Source organism: Carassius gibelio, chromosome B9, assembly GCF_023724105.1.
Source record: "Carassius gibelio isolate Cgi1373 ecotype wild population from Czech Republic chromosome B9, carGib1.2-hapl.c, whole genome shotgun sequence".
NCBI classification, from domain to species: Eukaryota; Metazoa; Chordata; class Actinopteri; order Cypriniformes; family Cyprinidae; genus Carassius; species Carassius gibelio.
In genome coordinates, this window is record NC_068404.1 from 3,587,697 (window position 1) to 3,613,158 (window position 25,462).

General features: G+C 38.4%; 2 protein-coding genes across 8 annotated transcripts in view; one reads left to right on the forward strand and one right to left on the reverse strand.

Annotated features, from left to right (window-relative positions):
* LOC127964624 (formin-like protein 2) overlaps positions 1-4,086 on the forward strand; it is a 67,501-nt gene extending 63,415 nt beyond the window's left edge. For 5 of the 6 annotated variants that reach the window (XM_052564883.1, XM_052564886.1, XM_052564881.1 and 2 more), the window contains one exon: positions 1,408-4,086. In XM_052564883.1, the coding sequence (XP_052420843.1) occupies positions 1,408-1,517 (110 nt within the window). In that variant the 3' untranslated portion in view covers positions 1,518-4,086. Of the gene's footprint in view, positions 1-1,404 lie in introns of all 6 variants that reach the window. The other variant, XM_052564882.1, reaches the window with a different exon arrangement.
* A 1,097-nt stretch (positions 4,087-5,183) lies between these two features.
* LOC127964626 (pre-mRNA-processing factor 40 homolog A-like) lies at positions 5,184-25,462 on the reverse strand. Of its 2 annotated transcripts, XM_052564887.1 has the most exons (27): positions 25,303-25,388; positions 24,389-24,475; positions 24,158-24,298; positions 21,116-21,199; positions 19,083-19,110; positions 18,979-19,001; positions 18,808-18,846; positions 18,501-18,611; positions 14,649-14,769; positions 14,515-14,539; positions 13,658-13,873; positions 13,067-13,172; positions 12,274-12,338; positions 11,962-12,126; positions 11,463-11,571; positions 10,235-10,385; positions 9,986-10,119; positions 9,287-9,401; positions 8,877-8,968; positions 8,668-8,784; positions 7,779-7,916; positions 7,575-7,670; positions 7,231-7,317; positions 6,462-6,555; positions 6,315-6,376; positions 5,736-5,873; positions 5,184-5,664 (listed from the first exon to the last, which is right to left on the reverse strand). In XM_052564887.1, the coding sequence occupies exons 1-27, from the start codon at positions 25,303-25,305 to the stop codon at positions 5,575-5,577; spliced, it is 2,637 nt and encodes an 878-aa protein (XP_052420847.1). In that variant the 5' UTR covers positions 25,306-25,388; the 3' UTR covers positions 5,184-5,574. The 2 variants fall into 2 exon arrangements, with proteins under 2 accessions (XP_052420847.1, XP_052420848.1); XM_052564888.1 differs by lacking the exon at positions 24,389-24,475 and having other exon boundaries at positions 25,303-25,462.

Here is a 25,462-nt window from a genome sequence, read left to right on the forward strand (position 1 = left end):
CTGAGACAGATGAGAATCTGCATTCTGAATTACCCCAATAACTGGCTAATCCTGGCCCCGTTGGAGGACGAGCTACTATCTCACTGATCCTTCCTCCTGAGCTACTAAGAATGCCTAGGCCAAGAGTGCTCTGTCCCTCAGCCAATTTAGCAACTCGTGGCCTCATTCAAAGTTGGAGCCCCTTGCTCTCTCAAGGCATTTCAGAAGATGCTGGGCCTCATGGCCTCTTCGTTTCTGGTACTTCAGTTGGGCCTGCTTCGCATGCCACCCCTTCAGTACTGTCTAGGCCTTTCAGGCCTGAATCCTTTCTGCATAATGGGCTCACTTTTGCTATATGGTAAAGCCAGTGCTTAAACCATTTGCCTTCTTCACTGTATGCTTTTGGCCCTCTCTGAGTTCCGAGGCTGTATGAAAATCTCTTGGAATGTTTACTCAACACTGGGCCGAACTCTGTGAGATTGGCCATATTTCCTCTTGAAGGGCTTCCCTGCAAAATACTTGGTCAGTCTGGGCCCTGTTTGGTGCTTAAGGCAAGTTCAAGTATTAGTCGTTCCTCTATCATAGCATGGTGGGATTGTACTGGTTACCCATTGCATCTTAGCAGACACAGTACGAGTGAAGTATCAGAGGGAACATACTCGGTTTCTAATGTAACGTTGGTTTCCTGATATACAGGAATGAGTACTGCATTGCTGGCCGTGCTGCAGGACTCAGTCATTGCTTCAGTCGAAGTTTCCTGAGGATCCCATGAGAAAAAGGAGTTTTCCCCATAGCATCTTAGCCGACTCAGTACTCATTCCCTTATCCTAGGGAACCGAGGTTACATTAGTAACAGAGTACATTTCATAAATATGCCAGTAGGTGGCAATAGGCAAGAGTCATTGAATCATTCATTCAGACAGTTTGTTCAAAAACTCTGATTCAGTCAAACACATTATTGTGTGTTGTTGTGTGTATCTAAACTTTATGCAAAATTCACATCTTGTTACTGAACTGTTTTCTGCAGTCAGTATTAGTACTGCTGTGATTATCTGCAGCTAAATCACAGCCTCTTACACAACTTAGACTGCATTTCACAACTTGGAGTGCATTTAAGGAAATCCTGCTTTGCCTGGGAATCAAACCCATGACCTTGGCATTGCCATGCTGTATAGTTTATGCTAAGACTACTGTAATCTGTTAAAACCCCCCAAAAAAGTTTGTTAAAAGTAATCGTCATAAAAGTTACTTCCTGTAGCATTTGAGCTCAAGAGAACACCATAGTCTCCATTCCCATCTAATTCAGAAGCTGAAAAAAGTAGTTAATCCAGTAAAAACTCAAGCTGCTTTGCCCAGTTGACCACCAGCATGTCCAGAGGATCTAAACTCAAATACTTACATCCTTTTATTCTGTTCCTCCTGCACCAGATCTGAGAAACCAGCCTTACAGGCGTGCTGACGCTGTCAGAAGGAGCATTCGAAGACGTTTTGATGATCAGAATTTGCGACCAATGAACAATGCAGAGATGGTCATGTGACAAGGGCAGAGTGGATGTGATTGGATGGGCTGAAGGAGTGGAGGAGGAGCTAATGAAGGACTGATGAAGATAACAGCCGGTCTGAAAACCAAGTGCCTACATTTAACATCTGTCCCATCAGGTGTTGAATCATACATGTTTTAGTCATTGTCTTCTGTCTGTGAATTTTTATATGACAAATGATGTCTTGATCTGTCATTTATCTTATTCCGCTTCAGTTGTATGGTGAGATCAGTGTTTTCTTGAGAAGGTGTCTGAATGTAAAACAGTTTAAGTATCATGAACTTGTACGATTGTTTCTTACATTCCAGTGCTTTTGCCATGAATCAAAACCTACCAGGTTTCCCAAATCTACTGGTCTGTCTTAAGAAAGAAATCCTGTAGTGTCTGTCAGAGCCTGTTTAATTGTGCCGTTCTTGTGTAACAAACGAAACAAAAAACAAAGATAGAGCCAAACAGAATGAAATACAGGTTAAGAATCATTTGAAATGTTTAAAAAATTGTGTAAGAGTTAGTAAAAATGTGTTGATGGCTTGACATGCTGTAGGGTGCAACTCAGTGGACACAATAATGACATTCCTGATTTGAAGGTATTTAAATGTGTTGTTCCCAAGACCCACACCTGTGTCTTGGCCACTTGAGAGCATGTGTAAACAACAGGAAGTACACAAGACTATCCCAGGTCTGAAAATGCCAAAGCTACAATTAAATTGTTGTCTGAACAGTCATTTACAAGTTTGTGCTTCAAATGCAAAGTATTGAAAATCCAAATGTGTAAATAAAGCTCTGTAAAAACTTTGAATTCAGGAAATCTCACCACCAGTTCGTATGAATTTGTGTATCAACTTTTACACGATTTGTTTACACCCCAGTGGCAGAATGAATTCATACAAATTGGGGAACTTGTAAAATACATACGATTTAACAAAAGTCGTACGAGTTTAAACAAGGTTATACAAATATCCCACTTCTTAAAATATGTAAAAATTGGCATGAGATCGGGTTGGAAATGGCTTTGAAGTGGTCACAAAGATCACAAGTGTGGGTACTGGAACGAGACCCCCCTTTAAAAATCATTATAAACGAACACACTAGTCAGTCGTCTGTTGGACTAATTGACATCCTGGTCCAACCCTAATCAGGTGGTGTTGATCACAGTCATGGTGGAGTTACTGCAGGGGGCTGTGAATGGACAGCATTAGATGGAGTTCGGTCAAGTAGGGAAGAAGTGTTATATGTAAAATGATGTACATGGGTCAAAGGCAAATGTGAAATCTAAACCAGAGGCAGCAGAACTCCAGTACCTTGTGTTTCTGAAAGACAGCTTACACGTCTTAATTAAAATGGTGCACAAGCAAGACTGCATTAGGCTTTGGTCTTCAAACTGTGGGTTGGTTAGGATTACCTAAACCAAAGAGCAGAAAAAGTCTGCAGCCTTTACAAATGATGGAGTCAGAAGAGTCATTTCCAAAAGTTCATTGACATGTTCAACACAGGTGAAGCTCTGTGCTCTGCCAAAATCTCGTTTACATGAAAGCACTTCAAATGAAAGTTTATGGGGCAAGGCATTGCACAGGAACAAATGCACAAGTAGTTTTTAAATTAAAACCTCAAGACTTCATCCATGTTGACTTGACTACTGTGATGGAGAAGTATTTGATTGTTCTGTTTTAAAACCATCGTTGTCTTAACCAGCAATATAACACTCCTGTCAAGATCATGTAACTGGATAACTTTGTCAGAACAGAAGTTACCAGAGTTAACATAACTAGAAGTCCACAGTAGTCTGCTAAAATTACAAAACATGTCAGCTCAAAAAGTGCTTTAACTAAACACTTCCATTGGAAGTGCACTGAGGTAAATGGAATATTGTTTTATACACAGATGATTAAATATGGAGTCTATGGTGATTGACAGATGTTAGTCGGTGACGTTGGCTCTTGTTCTTCACTACACGAGATCAGGCTCTAGGTCATGTACGTTCTAGGTCATGGGAAATAAGGCCCGTTATATAAACTGAAGTTTGTGTGGTTCTAATAATGACCTGCACAAATGAAAATTCACATTTCTTGAGATCTATTCTATTTAAAAACAAAAATATTAAATCACACACACACAAAAAGCGTTTACTAAATGTACAGATATTTTGATAACATTTTTGCATCTTTTTAACTTTTTGATCTCCTAATATTGTACATACTGTTTAAAAACAATACTGTTTAATATTCTTTCTGTACTACTTCCTTTTAACTTATAGTTTTATCTCTCTTTTTTTTTCCTGCATTTTGTATATTTAATAAAAGTGAAAACTTGAACTAGGTCTTTTAGACATGCAGCCACATCACACTAGAACGTCCCTTCTATATTAAAGCATGTCAGAAATCAGATGCAGTAGTAGAATTATAGGCGTCTGTCTCATCTCTCTACATTCCACTTAGAAAAACTGGATTCAACTGGCATTTCCCCCTAAAATCTATGTATCTAGGCATTGAATGCTTACAGTACTGAAGAAAAATAAATTAAAGATGATTGTATGATTTCTCAGTGTACAATTAAACTATTTACACAATGCTAGTCTTCTGTGTTGTTCTTGAGCGAGTGAACTGAAGTAGGATGTTGCCCTCTTAAAAAAAAACGTAAGGTCAAGATCCAGTCTGCAATGCAAAGACGACAGATCAAGTCAATGCATTTTCACAGAATAATAGACTTATGGCCCTTCGCATAAAGCCCATTTCTGTGGCTTCCCAAGCTAGTAAATATGAATTTGGTTTGAGCAAACTTAAAAGGTTTTGACCACACAGCTGACCTGCTCTGGAGGAAGCCATTCCCCCTGTACCGCTCACTCCAAATAAAAGTAGTTCATAGTAAAATCATTTTATTGACAAAATCACCCAGCTAATTGTATTTATTTTATAAAACATATTTATAGGCCTGCTGATCGTGGTGTGTTTAGTTCACATGTTTCAACACCGCTTAACTGGAGCATGGTCATTTCCACATTCAAAGCTAGGAAGCAATACAGCCAGATATTTTTGAGCAAAAGACCATGTTTTAACAGACACCTGACATTTATAGCAGGTATTGTACGGCCTGTACTACAGTTCACCATCAATTCAAGCAATACAGATGGAAATATCCAAGTACACGCTTGTTTGATGGATGGATAGCGTTTAACAGTTATTTTTAACATGAAGCATGTGACACTTTTTTATATCCATGTGCATTTCTTTATGAAATTAATGTAAATAACTTCGCTTTGACTAGGCATCTAAAAATAGGTCACTCTAGGCTTCCCACCTTCCTTTGATTTGATTGGCCAGCTGAGAAGTACAATACTTTTGCAGCACTAAAGTAGCCTACAGTTATTTGTTTAGTTTTATAGTCTCTCAAATCACATCTGCAACCTTAATGCATTCCATATATGCAATTATAAGCTTTGGATTTATATATATATATATATATATATATATATATATATATATATATATATATATATAAATAAATATAGTCAATATCGATTTTCTTTAACTGAATTGACAGATTTTAGTCAGAAATTGTCAACTGACTTCTAAAACCTCAGTGGCAGTGAAGTAACTGAAGAAAATATGATTTACAAAAAGATGATAATGAGCAGGTTTGGATCTCCAGAGAACAGAGCGACAAAAATGCATTATTTTAGAGTTTATTGTCAAAATTCAAGTTGAAAACAATGCTGCAGACAAAAAAATGTTTTTCAAAAATGGCTTTTACAGACATCTTACAGATTAATGTGAAGTTGAATAATAGTTGTGTTTATGCAGGGCTGTTCATTTTGTCCCATATTACCGGTGATGTTTAAAACTATTGGCAATAACAAATATACAACTAACTAAAAAAGGGTTCTGCAGTTAAAGGCAACGTAACACTTCCAACCTTTGAAAATAATCTTACAAAATCAAGAGTGCTGATGTTCAGACAAACTTCCTCTCAGAGAGACGACACGACGGTCGAAGGATTCACAGCCAACCCTCGATGCAAACACATGACAGGAATGTGAGAGAGACTGACAGAGAGTGATTTACGGTGCGTCCAGCTGCTCCAGGAGCGTGCGCCTCCTCTTCTCCAGCTCTCCTTCACTCAGCTCGCTCCCGGACGTATCCCATCCACCCTGAGAGACAGACAGAGCGATTCAGATCTCGCCTGGGTGTGAGGAGAGGAGTCTCAGAAACCACCGCTTACCTCTTCTTTTGTACTCTTTCTTTTGGGCGATTTCTGTTTGGATTCTCCACGTGTCTTCCCTCTGGATTTGTCATTCTCTTTATCCTTCTCTTTCTCTCTTCCTTTCCGCTCTTTCTCTCCTTCAGACTCAGGGGAGCCCTGCAAAAAAAGTGTGATATTACCCATACTGCCAACTATCCTATAATAGTCTTTATAAAACAATGTTATTAAATGAATGCGAGTTTCATTCAGCATCATAAACTGAACACAGACCATGGTTCACTCATATTTAATACACTGTACATTCAATCCCAGAGACAGACACTTGTTAATCAATAAATGATGGCCAACCAATTCAGCTAAGGCCATTTGAAAACCTTACAATCATTACTTGTATTGTGAAAACAACTATATACAATCCAACTGAATCCAACTTATAACTATCATTATTTAAACTGGAATTATAATCAGTATGTCATAATTATACGCTTAAATATACTAAACGAAGCCAATCCAATGGGTAGTGTGTGTGTCATATGTCAAATCACTTGCAGGTTAAGTCAGAAAAGCATTGGAGAGTTTGAGTCGTTCGCTACTCACCGATTTGTGTCGTCTTTTCTTTCCCTTCTTCTTGTGTTTCTTCGATTTCTTGTAACTCCTCTCTGTAAAGATCAAGATCATGGTCATGATGTATTCAGTATTGATGTGTTGTGCAGGACACTGATATCGATCCTAAACCTCACTGACCAGATTCCCCAGAGGACGAGTGCTCGGATGGAGATTTGGAAGCAGAGCGTTTCTTCTTCTTCGATTGATACTCATCCTCCTCTGACTCCGAGCCCTTCGGTGAACAAACACACAGGAGTGAGACCTGAGTAAATGCATACCTCAGATCTCCAGACTGGATCATAATTCAAATAATACTCTTATTAGTAGGGATGGAGCGATTAACCGCTTGAAAATCGACTTAAATTACTGTCTTTAGAAAAGTTTAGATGGCATTTTTTATTTTCCTCTTGCCTCTGTATAAAGCATATTAAAGTTCATAAGTGCAGCGCTGCTTTGTTTACAGCGGTAACCGAGGAAACGATTTAAGCGCCACCTGCTGGCAGAGAGTGAATCTGCATCTCGTTCAGCTCGTCTGCTGTTTCTGTTTCATGCAGATGTTTTTTATGCTCAGCTATTAAACTGAATCAAGACTGAACTGCTCGCAGCTGAAACATGACTTTTTAGAGCTGCTTCACAGCATTATTTGGATTTGTCTCATACGTAATAAAGTTTGCATCATTGATTCTATTATTCTCCAGTTTATTACTGCGAAGCTGCTTTTAGAAACGGAAATTCGTTCTCTGACAGTAGGTCCCCAAAGCAGTGCTGCACTGTATTAGGCATTATACAGCAGTTATGAAGAAGAAACTCTTCTGAACACAGTCGGTTCTCTTCAGAGATACAGTCATATAACGTCCCACACAAGGCCATTTCAATGGCAGAATGGCAGATGAGAAATGAGACTCACTGATCGAGATCGGGAACGTTTTCTGTGGTGTTTCTTGGATTTCTTCGAGTGTTTTTTAGTCTTTGAATGATGATGTTGACACTCGTGCTGTAGACAGAGATCACAGACATTACTGAATACCTGAAAGGCTTTTAAAAGTCTAACAGTTACTTAACATGAATACACACCCAGCCCTGAGGCAATTCTTTTAAATCTGAATCTTACCTGCGTTTCCCAAAAGCATCGCAAGCCCAAGTTGATCCTAGCTCCGTTGGTTTCAATGTGTCTACTATGTACTTAAGCTCATGATGCTTTTGGAAAATCCAGCCCTGGTTGCTTTAAAAGTGTTTATAACTCTATCCTACCTCTAACACATGCATGAAGTCTTTGAATATCCTCTTCCTCTCGGACTCCAGCGTGATGTCCTCAAACGCAGGCTCTTTCAGGAAGCGCTCTCGTGTCTGAGTCAGAATCAACACACGTCATTCACACCAGATCAGCAGAGGAAGGACCCGGTCTAGTTCACTAATTATCTAATCGTTGATATTAATTGTGATAGCATGACATACCCCCTCCCATGTGGCCTCGGGCTCTAGAGGGGGCGTGGCCTGTTTCAGCATGCTCTTAAACGCCGCCTCCTTCCTCTTCATCTTCCTGGCCTCCTCCTTCTCTCTCTCCCTCTCGCGTGCTTCAGCTTTCTCCAGCAACTAAAACACACAGAGACATCAAACACAGGGCATTAATCAGGAAATGTGCTCTGCTCCCAACTCTAGGAACTGATAGAAATATTGGCAGCCCTTTATTTTACAGTCCTGTTCCTCATGTACATACTATGTACTTATTATAGTAAATACAATAACTATGTAATAACTAGGTACTAACCCTGAACCTACCCCTAAACCTAACCCTACCCCATGTAGTTACCCTTGTATTACCAGAACTTTCTTAGATACATACACTGTAAGTACACTACAAGTACGTTAGTACACTACAAGTACGTTAGTACACGTACTGTATAATAAAGTGCAACCAAAATATTGTTAATTAGCTTTGCTTTTGTATTTCCTCTTATTACTTTCGACTGATTTTAATTCTACTGCTCCTTTGTTTTCGACTTTCAGTTTTATAATACGAGGTATGTTTTACATGACGTTTAACATTTAAGATGGCAAAGCTGTATTTTCAGCATCATTACTCAAGTCATAAGTGTCACACTTATTAAAATTAAATTAAAAAAATAATTTATGCATTTAGCAGATGCTTTTATCCAAAGCGACTTACAGTGCATTCAGGCTATCAATTTTTACCCATCAAAAACCATTCTAATATGCTGATTTGGTTCTCAATTGTTGTCAACTATTATTGGTGCTCAACTGTTAACACTATACATCTGGAAGTTTTCAGTATTGTAACATTATATATTCACTTCACTTTCTCTAAAAAGGGCAGTCTGCTCACACTATTGAAGGCCAGTTTGATGTTTCCTGCATCCAGCGTGGTGGCGCGTTTATCTGAGCTGATCACTGAGCCAAACTCCTCAAAGCCCGTGTTGATCTCCACCAGCAAGCCCTTATCCTGCACACACACACACACACACACACACACTTCATCGAGAGCTTCAGCACCGATCTGATGTCAAACACTGACCGTCACAGTCTCTCACTCACCTTCAGGATGTCTTTAATGATTCTCTTCTCATCATGATAACGAGCTTTCAGATCCTCCACGTAAAACTTGAATAAGTCCAGAGGGGTGGAGCCTAAATATATATATACACACAAAGCATAACGCGACTGAGAAACTTGTTACTATAAAAAAACACCACAATCTAAAAGCAACTCATCATAAATTATGATATATTTCAATAAACAACTATTATGTTAAGTAATGTAGACTTAATCATAGGATAATGTATTTAAGTGCCATGTGGAGTTCACAGACTGTGCCGCTGAAACAGAGACACTGAGTGAGAGATGAGGACAGGACCCTTTCCATGTGTTATTCATCAGCATCAAAGCCTGCCACGCTCTGAGTGTTGGTGTGTGTGTGTGTGTGTGTGTGTGTGAGAGAGAGAGACCTGGCTGGCCCAGCATGTTGTTGAAGCGGATATCAGCGCTGACGGTTGGGTACATCTCCATCCAGGCAGACATGGAGTGCAGCTGCCCGTGATCGTGAAGCTCATCCAGGAATTTCTGAAACACACACACAACGCTTCACAAACATGCCAGAGCTCTTGTCCTTTACTCCTCAGTCCTCTTGGTTTAGCCGTTCAAGAGAACGAAGCATTAATACTGATAATGTTTTCAGCAAGAAAAAATGTGTGTTATGCTTAGTTTGCTTTGGTGGGAATTTCAGCGTTTCAAAATTGCATACAAGCACACAATTATTTGATCCAAACCAGTCTGCAACGGTGTCAGTAGAAAATAAAATGGGAGATTTAAATAAATCATTTCTAAATGTGTGGTTGGCAATTCAGCATCAGTTGCTGTACTCAGTTTGATCCCACATTAATGATACACTGCCAGTTATCAGTCATTCTCGATAAATTGCCTTAAACACGCCAGTGATGTTGACTTGCTTAATTATTGATTTATTTTCTCTCTGCACAATGATCTGCAGGACCCTAAACTCGGTCAAACAGATCCTCTGTCATGACAGACATCAGCTGATATTCCTGCATCAAGTTCCAGTTCATTAAGGTGAGAGCTTTTCATATTAGAAAGCTGGACGAACCAGGACCGAGTCACACGTGTGTGTGTGTGTGTGTGTGTGTCACCTGGAAAGACTCTCGGTTCTTGCGCTGTCTGCGTCTCTCTCGCAGCAGAGTCTTCTGTTTCTCTTCCTCCTCCTCTTTCTCAAGAGCACGGATGTGTTCCTCGAAACAGATCAGAGCATCTTCCTTGTCCATGTCTAAAGCACACACACACAGGAAGATGAAAGCTTCCTCTATATCAAACACACTCGATCTCATTATGCGGGTTAAAAGCATCACCGTGTGTGTGTGTGTGTGTGTGTGTGTTCATACTCTGCAGCTCCTCGTCTTCAGCAAAGGTGGGGTTATCCAGAAGGTACTGCTGGGCCTCAGACCACGTCGTTCTGTACGTCACATTGGCCATATTGTCCAAAATGTTCTTCAGAGCTTCCCAGTTCCTCTTCCTCAGCTGCTTGGCTTGTTCCTGAAAGAAAGCATCGAGTTAGGATCTTGTCACATTAGATGTCAGACAGGACAAGAACTCTATAGAGAGGGCTTTTTTGTTTTTTGATGAACAAAAAGTAAAGCATAAATATACAACTCCAAAATCTTAGCAGTTGTTCGGTGTTAGAAGTTTTTGTGTAACATATGCATACAAAAACCGAACTGACTTTAAGAGCATGAAAGAATTGTTGCACTGTTTATAAATTCCATTATTTTCTTGACAATTAATCATAATTTCCTTTCATGATGCAAAAACACTCACATGTGTGACCCTGGACCACAAAACCAGTCAGAAGGGTCAATTTTTTGTAAATGACATTCATACATTATGTGAAAGCTAAATAAATAATCTTTCCAGTGATGTATGGTTTGTTAGGACAGGAAAATATTCGAACGAGATACAACTATTTGAGAATCTGAGGGAGCAAAAAAAATAAAATAAAAAATAAAACTTTAAAAGTTGTCCAAATGAAGTTCTTAGCAATGCATTTACTAAACAAATATTACATTTTGACACATTTACAATAGGAAATGTACAAAATATCTTCATGGAACATGAGCTTTACTTATATCCTAATGAGTTTTGGCTTAAAAAAAAATCAATAATTCTGACCCATATTGTTATTGCTACACATATACCAGTGCTCCTCAAGACTGCTCAAGTTTTGTGCTCCAGGGTCACATATTGATTGTATCAGGGCGTTTAAGGAGATAATCTTATATATGGAGACCAGTAGGCACAAATCAAGTGAATTTCAAATCAAATTAAACTACATTTTTGCTTATATTAGCGAATGTAAACAGCCTACTGCTCAACTAATGACTAATATGACTGACTTATTTTCTTCTAATAAACACAATTACTTCTTGACAATGTTTACTGCAGTTGCTAAAGTTTCAGAATTATAATAAGCCACTGCGTGTAAATGATCTTTCCCACATCTGGTTTATAGCTTCATAATTAACGTTTGCATATTATAAATGAATCCAAATGAAAGTGATATCAGCATTTAAACCGTTCGATTAATCACTAATAAACAGAATCAGCTGATCAAACCTTCTCTTTCTTTGCTAAATAAAAGAGCACATCTTCGTAGATCTCCAGCCGGTCTCTCTCGGGGACACAGGACCACACGTCCTGATCGCCAAACATCTGCTCCGCTTTCCTGCACAAGACCACACAAACTTACTCACCCCAGAACAACAGCTTTGCCCTGATATTTAACAAAGCATGGTTTTATCCTTGTGAAAGAACGCTTCTGCGAGTCATAAACTAGTCAGCAGGGGGCAGTGATATTACAGCATATTAATCACAGAACTAGAAATTAATGTGACACAGTGCAGACTCTCGACAAACAGCAGCGCTATATACAGGTGAGATTTACACCAGTAACATCACCAAAACCTCCCAGAAAGTCACCACGAGAGCACTGCTGATGTGATTTTAATCAATCACTGTGTAGAGTAATACTGGATTCAAGATGAGAGTGCTGTTTGTGCATTGTGATTGAACAGCGATGCCTTGAAGAAGGTTGTCATCAGCTTTAAAAGCTCACTTGTATCGTGTGGTGGAGGTCATCTTCTCGTGGTTCTCCAGGAAGCGCTGGAAAGTCTCTTTAGACTCCTTGTATTTGATTCTGGCTTCCTCCTTTTCCTCTTTCTCTGTCTGGACTTTATAAGCATTGAACGCCTGTTTCTTTTCACTCAGCTTGGGCAGAGCACTGCGCACACACACACACACACACACACACACACACACACACACACACAGTGAGCGGTTCAGTGAAGAACAGCAGGGACACACTGAACAGTGCACAGGATTTAAATGCTATTAAATGTCATTAATGCTGTGTGCAGTGTTTGGATACCTGTAACGAGGGTCGTTAATTATCAGCTTCATTGCCTGCTCCCATGATGCATTGGAGGAAACGCCCTGTAGACACAAGGAGGGAGAGAGATGCAAAGTTAGTCTTCTCCAAAGCTACAGCTTACTTCTTACTCAATGCATGTTTTTTAGCTTTCTAAAGAACCTAATTAGTAATCAACACGTTATTGTTCATGAGTAATACACTTTCCAACATACTGAACATCATTTGATTTCTTGTCTTATTGTTGAGAGGCATAAATGGCGTCCACTGGGAAAATAACAGAAGAGGTTTGGAGAATCACAAACACTGGTTTGTTCGTGGTCTCTGAGTGTGTTTCTGACAGACCGTCAGGGCTCTGTGAAGCGTGCGATTCCTGCGTCCTCTGTTTCACTCACTCCAGTCTAATCACACCAACCGCAATTAAACAGCCGCGGCTCTCTCAGGAGCACTTTGTGTGCCAAATTAAAACACACTAAATTTAGAAAGACCCAGCCAGAATATCAACACCTCCCTCTTCACTACGAGAGAGACAGAGAGTGAGAGAGAGAGAGAGAGAGAGAGAGATGGGGGGGGGGGGGGCGAGAGAGAGAGAGAGAGAGAGAGAGAGAGATGGGGGGGGGCGAGAGAGAGAGAGAGAGAGAGAGAGAGAGAGAGAGAGAGAGAGAGAGAGAGAGAGAGAGACACAGAGATGGGGGGGGGGGGGCGACAGAGAGAGAGAGAGAGAGAGAGAGAGAGAGAGAGAGAGAGACACAGAGATAGAGGGGGGGGGGGCGAGAGAGAGCGAGAGAATTACCTTTTCCTTCAGCAGTTCTTTAAATGCCTGCTTTGCCTCCTCTTTTGTGTTCCACTTGTAAACTTTCTTTACCAGCTCAGGTCTCTCCTCCTTAGAAACATCATTACTGCAAAAAATAAAAATAAATAAATAAATAAAACAAGATATTTTAAAAGCAATTATATCAATTCGATTGTTTTCACAATATGCTTTGTAATCTAACTATTTTCACCATAGCAATAACTGTCAAAAAAGGTTTTATGCTCTCCAAGTCTGCATTTATTTGTGCAAAAACACAATTTAAAAAAGTCTTATCGCAAAATATTATTACAAACCAATTTTTATTTAAATGTATATTAAAGTTCCTGTGATGGCAAAGCTGAATTTTCATTGTTTTGTCAGGATTCTTTGACGAATATAAAGTTTGTAAGAACAGCATTTATTTTAAAATCTTTTGTACATTACAAATGACATTACTTCAGATTTTGATCTATTTAATGCATCCTTGTTGAACAGAAGCATTCACTTCTTTGGTAAAATATGATTGACCTCCCAGTATCAAAGGGAAGTGAGTGATGTGAGAGGATGTTCTGGGTGTTGAGGGTTCAGTACCTGGGCTGCGTCTCTACGCTGGGCGTGTCCTCAGTGGAGTTAACTGTGACATCACTGCTGACATCAGCAACCGGAGCAGGCACATGAGACGGCTGTTCCTCTGTGGCGACTGTTGCCATGGTAGCCTCTGTCTCAGCAACTGCTGCCACGGTAACAGACGACTCGCTCTGAGATGTGAGAGCAGGGGTGGTGCCAGGAGCCACAACATCAGCCGTCCTTCACCACACACACACACACACACAAATTATTATAGTGGGATAATCTCTGAATTTCTTTAAAATAAATAAATAAATAAATACTGAATGGGGTGTGTGTGTTTTTATTTTATTTATTTATTTATTTATTTATGGAATTAAAAAAAACTTGAATTACAATAAAAGTCTACACTGACCCTGAAAAAAAAAAAAAATTATAATAATGTATTTATTTTTTATTAATGTTTTAATTCAATATTAAGCCATTAATTTGTGTAAAATGACCGGTAATGTTGAATCTACATCAACCTTTGCCAACAACAGACCGTTTTCCACGAATAGTCAGCCATTTTGAAACCTAAAACTGCTTTCAGTAAATCTATCATTACATTATAAGGAAAGTTCACCTAAAAATGTTTATTCTGTCATGAATTAACCCTGTCAAAGCAAGCATGTTTGAGCTTGAACTTACCACATTAAATGAGTCTATGTAGCCAGATATATATATATATATATATATATATATATATATAGAAGGCCCAAATTAAACGTTCACCATTTAATCACTCAATTGATATAGATTAATTTAGATTAAAAGAGACACACAGGTTTTTTTGGGTGAACTAACCCTTTAAGGTCTTATTAAATAAAGCTGATGCTCACCCGTTTTCTTCTGCCTTTATCATCGCTGAAATAAAAAAAGAGAGAGAGAGAGAGAGAGAGAGAAAAAAAGTTAAACCATTTCCTCGTGAGATTTCTGCATGTGTGTGATAATGCTAGTTGTTTAGTAGACTGACCCTCCAGGTCCTCCAGCTCCTTGGGTTTAGTCCAGCGAGACTCTTTGGTCTGGGAGTTGTAGTAGTAGGGCTTGCCGTTGTCCGACTTATACTCTTTCCACAGACATTTGGACAACATTTGCTGCAAAACACAAACTCTTTCATTTGGTTTCAAAATACACAACTATTCAAAACAAATGATAAACCTTTGGATAAAAATAAAGATATTGCATATTCTAGATTACATATTTTATTATTATGTTTTAAAAGAATATGAAATTCAGACAATACCAAAACATTTATCTATGGCTTTTCTCTTCCCTTTCACAAACTGATCAATCTCCCATTTTAAGTTACGTCTTTGGCTGTTTACTGTTTTAGTTCTTCTCTTTTTCTGCTGATGGCCTCTGCCCCCTGCAGTATTCGTGCACCCCACACTTTGAGAACCACTGATTTACACACCATTTAATGCAGGACTTTGGTGCATTTAACTGCATTGAATACTCATTAAAAAATTAAAGTAAAAATAGAGACTTTAAATGTGAAATTAAAACCGCCAGCAGGTGGGTCATTGCGATTGACCCAAATCATTTGTACGGTTGATTCATTCAGGTACGAAACACAGTCATAGCCTCCAAAGCACAGTTTTGTGTCTCTGAGCAGTGTTTGGAATTATTTTTGTTGTCGAAATAGAGCAAAACAATGTGGTGTCTAAAACACAAGTCTCTTTATTAAGTTATTGTTTATTGAACTGTTGTAAAATAAAATCATTAATCATGCTGATTTTTTGAGGAAAAAACATCACTCTGTGTGATATTGATTTACTACATGAAACTATATAAATATATAAATTTTTCAGCCCCAGAATCTTCAATTTTGTGATCATTCTGAATGCATTTTAACAGAAGGAATCACACAGTGAAAGAATGCAGTATAAATGCGCACACTCACTAGTCTAATCTACTAGACTTCACGGCACTCTGTAATGCTGTGTTCACACCAAACGCGAATAGAGCGTCTGGCGCGAATGATTTAAATGTTAAGTCAATGCAAAGGCGCGTCTACGCGCGTCTGGAGGTCTGGCGGCGCGAATGAGGCATTTAGCGCAGTGCAGAAGACGCAAATTTGCCTCAATGACGCGAATTTTGTGTATTTAAGCGTTTGACACGAATTCGCGTCTGCCGCCCGAGTAGAAACATTTTAACTTTGCCGTCAATTCGCGCCGTGTTAACCAATCAGGAGCCTGCTAGGAGTCACTCATTCAACATGGAGGAACGACTGATGTTGTCAGTGAGCAGTCATCCAGAGCTATATGACAAAAGTTCATTTTTCTATAGGGACAGGAATAAAAAGGACCTATATATATATATATATATATATATATAACATTAATAGATTAATTGAATAAAGGTCAAAGATAAGAAACGTTTCGTTTTACCCCAAACTAATTATATTTTATGTTTAACCACTAAAGAGAAATCAGAGCCAGCGGCAAATGTCAGAAGATCTAGCCGAGGTGAGGCTGCTCTCGGTGGATACACGAGCTCTGAGCTCCCCCTGATCGCATGGAGCTCATCTCCGAAATCGGCGAAACACATTTTTTTTAAATAGATACTGTCTTTATAAATAAACTGCATATTTGAGTTTAAAACAATTACATTCTCGCCTAAAATACTTTTAAAACTACATTTCATGACACGATAACAGTAATATTTTGAAAAATATCCGAATAAAATGGCGATTGAAAATGTTGAGTGAACTCAGCTGGCAGAAGCCCCCCCGTGATGCTAATTCGCGTCTGTTATGAAGTTAATTTAATGCGCGAATGAAGCGAATGATCTCAAAATGTTCAAGCGGCAAACTAGATGCGGTAGACGGGAATTTGACGCTCTATTCACGTTTGGTGTGAACACAGCATAAAAGTGTTTTGTTGGGTTTTTGGCAAAATACTGATAATGTCATATCCCACATCGTTAAAGACCATGAAATCAATCTTATTTTTAATTGAATAGTGTTTATTAAATAATTTATTTGTGCAGTACATTATTATTATTATTATTATTATTATTCATGTGCCCTGATAATCTTTAATCAAAACATTAACCTCCCCTCCGCCTCAAAATGAATCCTCTTCTCTTCCGGTCACGAGCTATAGCTCAAGGATGAAGCTGGTGATGAGGGGTAAAAAACAACCGTGTGGAAAAACTGAAGCTGTCTTTATAGAAAACTTTATAGAAATCAATGCATTGACCAGTGCAAGTCATGGGGGAGTCCACTACCCTTAAAGAGCAGGTCATATGGTATTTTAAAAAAAGTGTCCTAATGTGTTGGAGTCCCAACAACAGGTTCAAATGCATCTAAGCTCAGTTAACATTGTAATTTTCCCAGAGTCATTTGCCTATGATTAGGAAAAGGTTTGATCCAAGCAAGATCGGAGCTAACCCCTCCCTTCCATAAGCATACTCTGCTCTGATTGGTCAGCTGGCCAAGTCTGTTGTGATTGGCACAGAGAAGACCTTGAGCCAGTAAGTGCTGCCATTAACAAAGCATCTTTACATTAAACAATAATATTGTGCTGCAATTTGTTCTTATAATAATGACATAAAATACAGAAAGACTTATACAAGCGAATTGTGACTACAGCTTAAGTTTAGGTGCTAAACTTTGAACACTTATAACAATAATGGTGGATATGTTAGCCGAGTGCTAACGTGACTAACTGATGAAACGATATGTAAACCAAAATATGTCTACTGTAATGTTTTGAAGAACGGCAGACAAAAAGACGCTTGGATTTAACTTTTAAATCAGAACGCAGAACAGCATTAACCTAATCATTAAATTAATCTTCCACATTAACCCTATAACTGCCGGTGCAGCAAAATAAACAGCAATTTTACAACCACTATAAAGACTGTGTGCTACACTAAATCATTTTTAAATGACTTAATTAGAATAATGTAATTCTACATTAATCAACATAGTCTTAGGAAATAGCAGGTTGATAGCCAATTATCAGAACTACTTCAGTAAAACAGTAATGTGCTTTACCTGGAAACCTAAAGTTGCACTAGGCATACATCACATTTGAGCACTCAATTGAAAATGTACACATAACGTATCAATCGTACTTACAGGTTGTGGTTCGGAGAGCTTGTTAGTCCAAATTAAGAAGATAAAAGCCAAGATTAGAGAAGCAATCCTTGATAAAATGACATGCACACAACAAAACGTTTGAGTTGTATTTCTGTTTTTCCCCCAGACCTGTTGCTTTCCGTGTTTCCACTCCGGTCTAAAGTACCGAGAAGATTAGGCAAATAGTCTGGAGATGTAGGTCTGCACGCGTTTCTCAATACAAAGTATTCAAATTTCGGACTTGCATCCTCGGTAGTTCGGACTCGAGTCTGTGATCTACCACCAGACGGGACGACGCAAGTCCAAAAACGATATCAAACACTACTGCCTCCTTTCCTTTTTCTTTTAAACATATTAATAGCTGCAGAAATGTTTAACGTTAAATGCTATAGCCTGCATTACAACGAAACGAAATATCATATCAAACAGTATTGCCTCTTTATTTTCATTTTAACGTATTCATATATAAATTGAATAAACGGTAGGGTTTTGTTTTCAGCTGGGTCTGTCTTGTCTGTCTGCATTTTTCTTGTGATGTTAGCTCCAGTTTGCTCTCCTGCCCATTATTCACTGCAGTAGTTTCCAGGGAGCATTTATTTAATTTGTTTTAACAGTAATACATTAGAGACCCAAATGCAGAGTATGCCTAAAGGTCATGACCTCCTGAATGAACAGTAATTGGCAGATGCAATACGACTCTGTAAGCAAGAAGGCTGTGTTGACTTTTTTTTTTTTTACCTCTGCAGGTGATTTGAGTTCATCTGGTTTCTCCCAGGTGGATTGTTTGGTCTCTGTGTTGTAGTAATATGTTTTTCCATCCAGTGATTTGTGCTCAGTCCATACTGACTTCTGCAGGAGACATCATGAACAATTCGCTCAGTACATCATTAGTGATTAGTTATCAGCAGTCATTTGACCAGCCACATCCTGCAGTCGCTAGTTCAGTTAAGCTCTAACTACATCCATAGCATTTCACAGTTGAACTCTTATAGTTCCCTCCTCTGTAGGGATGGGAAATGTGTAATAATTGTTTATTGTGTCTTGCCTTTTTTGGCTGTTCATCAGATTCAGTTGATGTGGTGCTCTAGGAGGGGAAAAAAATCCATGAAGAAGGAAAACACACACACACACACACACACACACACAAAAGTATTGTTTACATTAGAATCCCCACTAAACAATATTAACAGTAACGTGTTTGGTTATTTGTTCTTACAGCTGTTCCAGGAGCAGCCGGTGCTGAAACACAACAAAACCACTGATTACATTTAGAAATAATAAATCAACATGATTTTCACCTGAAACTATTTCATCTCTCACCTGCAGACTCCACTGGACTCACACCAGGCTGAGAAGGACATGAAGAGAAAGTGCGTCTCATTACAAAAAGTCAACCATTCATGTGTGCTATCTTTTAAATGACTTGAAACTTCATATCATCCAAGAAAGCACAGTCAGAATTAAATTAGTCCATGAGCAGATCTAAAGATATCAGAGATAACTTCATTAGCACTCTCCATACCCCAAATTACAGGAAAGGGAAATGACACGGTGACTGACAGCTCCTGGAGCGTCAGCTGGTTTCTGTATCTGATCAGATGGCTTCATCTTCAGCTCAAAGCCTGTGCTAATTATTACTGAAGCTATCAATATTTAATATGCTTAAGTAACGTCAGGCTGTTTGATGCTTAATATCGCTGATTAAATGAAAGCAGATCGCAATCTCCTCTGAGGAGGTGTGTTCAAAACAAAAGGACGGCACACGTATAGTTTCTTCTTATATATACACACACTGAACTGAAACGGTGTCCTTTCATCCATATTCATTAGTGAAGTAGTGCTTTGAAACACAAATGAATGAAGCCACTTTAATTGAACTTTTCTGTTTTAAGTGATTGGTCACTTTCCACACATTTCTCTCCATGACCATTATTCATTCAGAGCTGCTCACAGCTAATGTGTAGGTACTTCCTTCCTTTTAAGGAAATACATTAGCAGTGCAGACTTTAAGTGGGTCATATCATGTACTTTAACATTTAATTTTGTAATGCTAGTTTAACTTTAATAATGTTTGCATTTTTGGGTGGAGACAGATTTAAAATGTGACCCTGGAGCACAAAAGAGGTCATAAATAGCAGGGGTAAATTTGTAGCAATAGCCAGAAATACATTGTATGGGTCAAAAATATTTTATTGTATGCCAAAAATCATTAGAATATTAAGTAAAGCTCATGTTTCATGAACATATTTTATAAACTCCCTACTGTAAATATATTAAAACTTAATTTTTGATTAGTAATGCTAAGAACTTCATTTGGACAACTTTATAGGTGATTTTTAAACCATACAGAAATGGAAAGCTTAATTATTCAGCTTTCAGATGACCCTTATGACTAGTTTGGTGGTCCAGGGTCACCAGGGTCCCCCATTCATCAGTAATAGCCTCTTTGCAAAACTAAATTACTCTGAGATTGAAATTTATTGCACTGTTCAAAAGTTTGGGGTAAGATTTTAAATAATACTTTCATTTTGCTAAAGATGCATTAAAGTGATCAAAAGTGATAGTAAAATTTGACACTATAACAAAAAAATAATCCATTTCAAATAAATGATATTGTTTTTACCATACTATTCACTTTTCAATAGAAGTAAAATCTTTTGAAACGTAGCATATGTCGACAAACTGTTCAACAGAGGAGACTGAATTTTGGTGTTTACATTTTTCAGCCATATTTTTGATTTTCTCTCTTACTAAAGCAGCAGCTAGCACTGAGATTCTGTTCAGAACGGATGTAATGCACAGTTACATGAATAACATTCAAAAACAGAAATCAAGACTTTTTGGATTGAATAAATGAGTGCATGTAAACATCCCCGATGAATGCTCTGAAAGTTACAGTATGTTTGCTTCCTGATGATACCTTAATTTGCATTGTTGTTTTCCATTACCCTGTAAAAGTGGATGTTTGAGCTTATGATTGTGATTTCAATCATGATGATTTCTGAAAACTGCATGTCGAATGTTCAGCATGGACTTGGACTACAAATGTCCATGATATGATGCCTTTGTTAAAGTCGAACTAAATTTGAATACTAACAAAGTGTGCTAATGCAGGGAAGGAGACGTACAGCATCACACACTGAAATAAATGAGCAGAGCAAGCTGATCTCTTCCGCTAGTATCACTCGTGTCACATGGGTAAGAGCTATATAAAAGGGTGTTGATTCTAAATTGGGACACTTTCCCACTTTGCGATGTGTTCATTAGGGTTATTCAGACCCTATTCTGACAGCATGTGAGGGTCTATATTTAACCGGCGCTGGAGGAGCAGTGTGATATAGCGGCTAGCTTACCGGTCCCGTAGGCTGGATTGATGCAGCTGGCAGTCGGGGGGGCATCATCATTCCTGGTATCATTGGTGGTAGCATGGCTGGCATCTATGAAAAGAGATTCATGAACAATTCATGTGAACTGCTAATTTCCCTCCCACACTGCACAGGGGGAGAGCAAGGTGTGAGATGAGGGGTGTAAAGCACATCCTGTGCTCTGTAGTCTACGGTCTGATCCTCACACTCACAGCCCAAAACATCCTCTAACACGATATTCATCCCATCTCACACACATGGAGCATCAGGGCCAGTAAGACAACACTATAACTATCATATCAATGATGAAAAAATGATGAAAATAACTGTATAAGCATCCACGCCAAAGGATGAGAACATTCTGGTGCATCTAAATCAGCTCTATTGCCCATTTTAAGGGCCTTCTCAATCGCGAAAATCATTCCAGTTCGCTCCATGAATAAATCCCACAATGCATCGCAAATTCTATGGAGCATCGGCGCTCACTAAGCTCTCTTATCGGAAATGAATCACAGTTTTGTTTTAAAAACCTGGCAATCCTGATCTGAACGCACATACTGGAGATAAACTACTAATCGGGAGCACCTTTACTGACAAGATGCACATGAAAATCACATTTGATTTTTTGCACAGCCCTATGCAGCACAATACATTTATGTGTGAGGTATTATTAAATCTGTAGAAAATCAAGTGACCAGATCGCAAAAACAGACAGCAGTATCTTTTATGTGTGTGAGTAGGCATGTGTAGGGATGCACGATCATGACTTTTCATGGTCGAATCCGATACCGATTTTTTTACAAGCAAACTGGCTGATTCCGATCCCGATTTCCGATTTTTTAAAATCTTTTAAGCAACAAACAAGAAAGAAGGGAAGTGTGCATAAACAAGATGTTTATTTGGTATTTAATAGTCCAAACTGGCTTTTGGCTATTGAAAACAATAACTGTAACTACCTGAAATTAACAGCAGTAACTGCACAGTAAGTAGACTACATTCAATACAAACATAGATGTTACAAACATCAGCATTTAGCTTTTGTTTTTGAATTGGGTTGAAACTACAGAGAACTGGCCTTAAATTAAAAGATTAACTGTAACCATGTGAAATTAAAGGCAACAACTGCATAGTTCTACAGTCCACACAACACAATCAACACACATTCAGTAAGAGGTTTCTTAATCACCATTAAGTATTTGTTTTAGTTTTTAAGTTTGGTTTCAAATGAAAAAAAACTGGTCTTTACCAGTGAGACTAAATAAAAGTATGCTATATAAATACATTATTCCAAAATGTTAAAATCAAATAATGTTGGTGCAAATAAACCAAAGATGCAAAGTGTTTCATTCATCCAATAAAAAAAAAAGATTAGGGAAATGATCTTTTTTTTTTTTTTACTTGAGCCAGTGAAAAATAAATAACTTATTGTCTCAAGTAAAAACATATAGATGTGAATCATTACCCTTTAATAATTAAAGTTTTTTTTTTTCAGCATGCTACAGCAGGTGATTTTTAAATCAAATTAAGTCTATGCAATTTTAAGGTAAAATAAAAATAATCATCCTAATGCAGAACTGACGTTTACTTCTGGATTTTTAAACGTGTATGCAAGTTCTAATTTACCAAAAAAAAAAAAAAAACATTCAGTTTTGTCACAGTTCCGTTTCTCATCCAACACGTGAGAAGTTGATCTGAACATCTCTTCACGGTCTACTCGTGTTCAGGGTGCGGACAGATACAGTAAACGCTTGCGCAGCTTCAGTGCGCGCAGGAAAGGGACTCTTATTTGTGCGCCAGTAAACCAACGGATGATCGCTTCCTGCTATCTGTGCCTCAGACATGAAGCTCTGCATTTCCAGTACTGATCGGCTGCCCGTGTCCTGCGCACAGATTTCGAAATACTCTTCCACACAAATGACATAGCGAACGATTACAATGTAGTCTGTGCACGCGAGCGAACATCCGGAAAAAAACGGCCAAAAAAAAAACCGTCCGATTGCCGATCGCGTGTTTTAAGCAAAAACCGTCCGGTTCCGATTTATGGCCGGTCAACTGGTGCATCCCTATGCATGTGTATTTATTTTGTTTCACTTAACATTACTAGAGATTAATTTAAAAATCCAAACACTAAAATACAACACTTGATATTGAGACACTCAACTCTTAAAGGCTAGTTCACCCAAAAATGAAAATTACCCCATGATTTACTCACCCTCAAGATATTCTAGCTCTATATGACTTTCTTCTTTCAGACAAATACAACTGGAGTCATAAAAAATAAAAGTCCTGGCTCTTTCAAGCTTAACAAATGCAGTGAATGGTGGTTGAGATTTTAAGGCAAAATAAAGTGCTTAAATATTTAATATTGACTGTATTCATCTGAAAGAAGAGAGTAACATAAATCTAGGATGGCTTGAGAGTGAGGAAATCATGTTTTTTTTTTTGTGTGGGTGAAATATCCCTTTAAGTTCTTATACAGAGCTTGTGTCGAATAAAACAACACCACTATTACGATATCAATGAGATGATCTAAACTGATTTTTCCAATCACTTCTGAATCAATAAAAAAATACTAATTTTAACTCTATTATTATTTAAATCAAGCACCCACTGAACTTCAAATCATTAGCCAAAATATGACTAATTACAAATGAAAAAATCTTTTACTATTCTACACACACTTAAAATACAGATTGCTAATAAAAATAAAATCACAAAAGCTACATATTGCTCATATGACAATCATTGCATCCAAATTGGTGTACTCTCAGAAAATATGCTTTTTTGCATTTGAAGCAGAACTTATTTTATGACCATTAATATAACTACCATCCTCCATACATAATAAAGATGACCGAAACGGCACTGTCATGTGATGTACAATGTCAGCGGCACTATGCAACTGTTTGTACAGCTAGGTCTACTTTGCATTTGTGAATTACCACGTCTATAAGCTAGCATGTAAAACCCTGATTTAAAAGCACTGCTCCCTTTCGAAGTGAAATCTGTGAAAGTTAAATGAGCTCTTACCTGTGCCATGGGTGGAGCTCCCATCGGGGGGATCATGGGGGGCAGTATTCCCGGGGGCATGGGGGCCATGCTGGGCGGCCTCTGGCCCATTGGTGGCATTCCCATTGGAGGGAAGTGAGGCGGGATTCCTGGTGGCCCCATCTTTGAAAACACAAAAATAAATTCAAGGCATGAATGAGAATGAAAACAACCAAGCAGTCGATAAGACAGAGCTTTCCAACACCAACTTACAAAGGGCAGGGGGATTCCTGAAGGTGGTAACGTTACACCAGGGAAAGGTGGTGCTTGACTGGGGCCACTATTAGCATCAGTCCAAGACTGTTATTAACAAGAGAGTTCATTACAGTAACCACTACAGCTCGGATAAAGATGCTGCACATCACTGGCTTAAAGTGTGATGAGGTTTTCCCAAACATTATCTGATCTGACAGAACCACCCAACACATGCAAGCTTGTGTGAGCAGAACTATCACTGGCAGACGTTTCATAAGTATTTCACTCAAACCAACTAGCATAACTTAAAGCGTATTAATATACATACTTCAAATGTATAACAAACCAGATATATGTCTTACAATCTAATCTTACTGTCCTTAACAAATCAAGAATCTAAAATCTCAATCACTGTCACTCAGACTCCACTAGTTTCGCATAGCTTTATCCGAGTTTGACAAATCAAGAGTTCCGTCTCACTTTCATCAGGAATCAGATGGACTATCTGTCGCCGATTATCAATAAAACACAGTTTATCATACAAGTCAGTGTGATGGAGTTCATATCATCTAGACTAACACAGTACCATCAATATCAGTGCAAACAGATAATCATAAACAAACTTTTTACAAGAGTAAATGTTTCACAAAATCAGATATGTAACACGTCTAACACACGTGCTTTAATAATCATAACAATAAATCCGAACTCTCATTCAAACACTCGTTAGCTTTAGCTTTAGCATCAACCACTCATTCGCATTAGCTTACATGCTAACCCACAATTATTTTGTCTGTAATATGCCCATTTCTTCAGTACAATACTTTAACCCAAGCGAATAAACCGGTCAGTGTGTATATGTGTAGTTTTTAAATACTAGAATAGGCCAGTTTTGAGTTTATGTGAATAAACTGTCAGTTTTTTAGACTCACCATGATGAGTGAACATGCAGCGGCACAGCGCGAGTCAAAAACCTGCGCTCTGATTGGCTGCTGCCTGCCGGGTTCAAGCTACAGCAGGCATGTCTCAAGTGCAACAACACTGCGTAGGAAGTACCCATGCACCAGTTCGAAGCAGAAAACAAAAACAAAA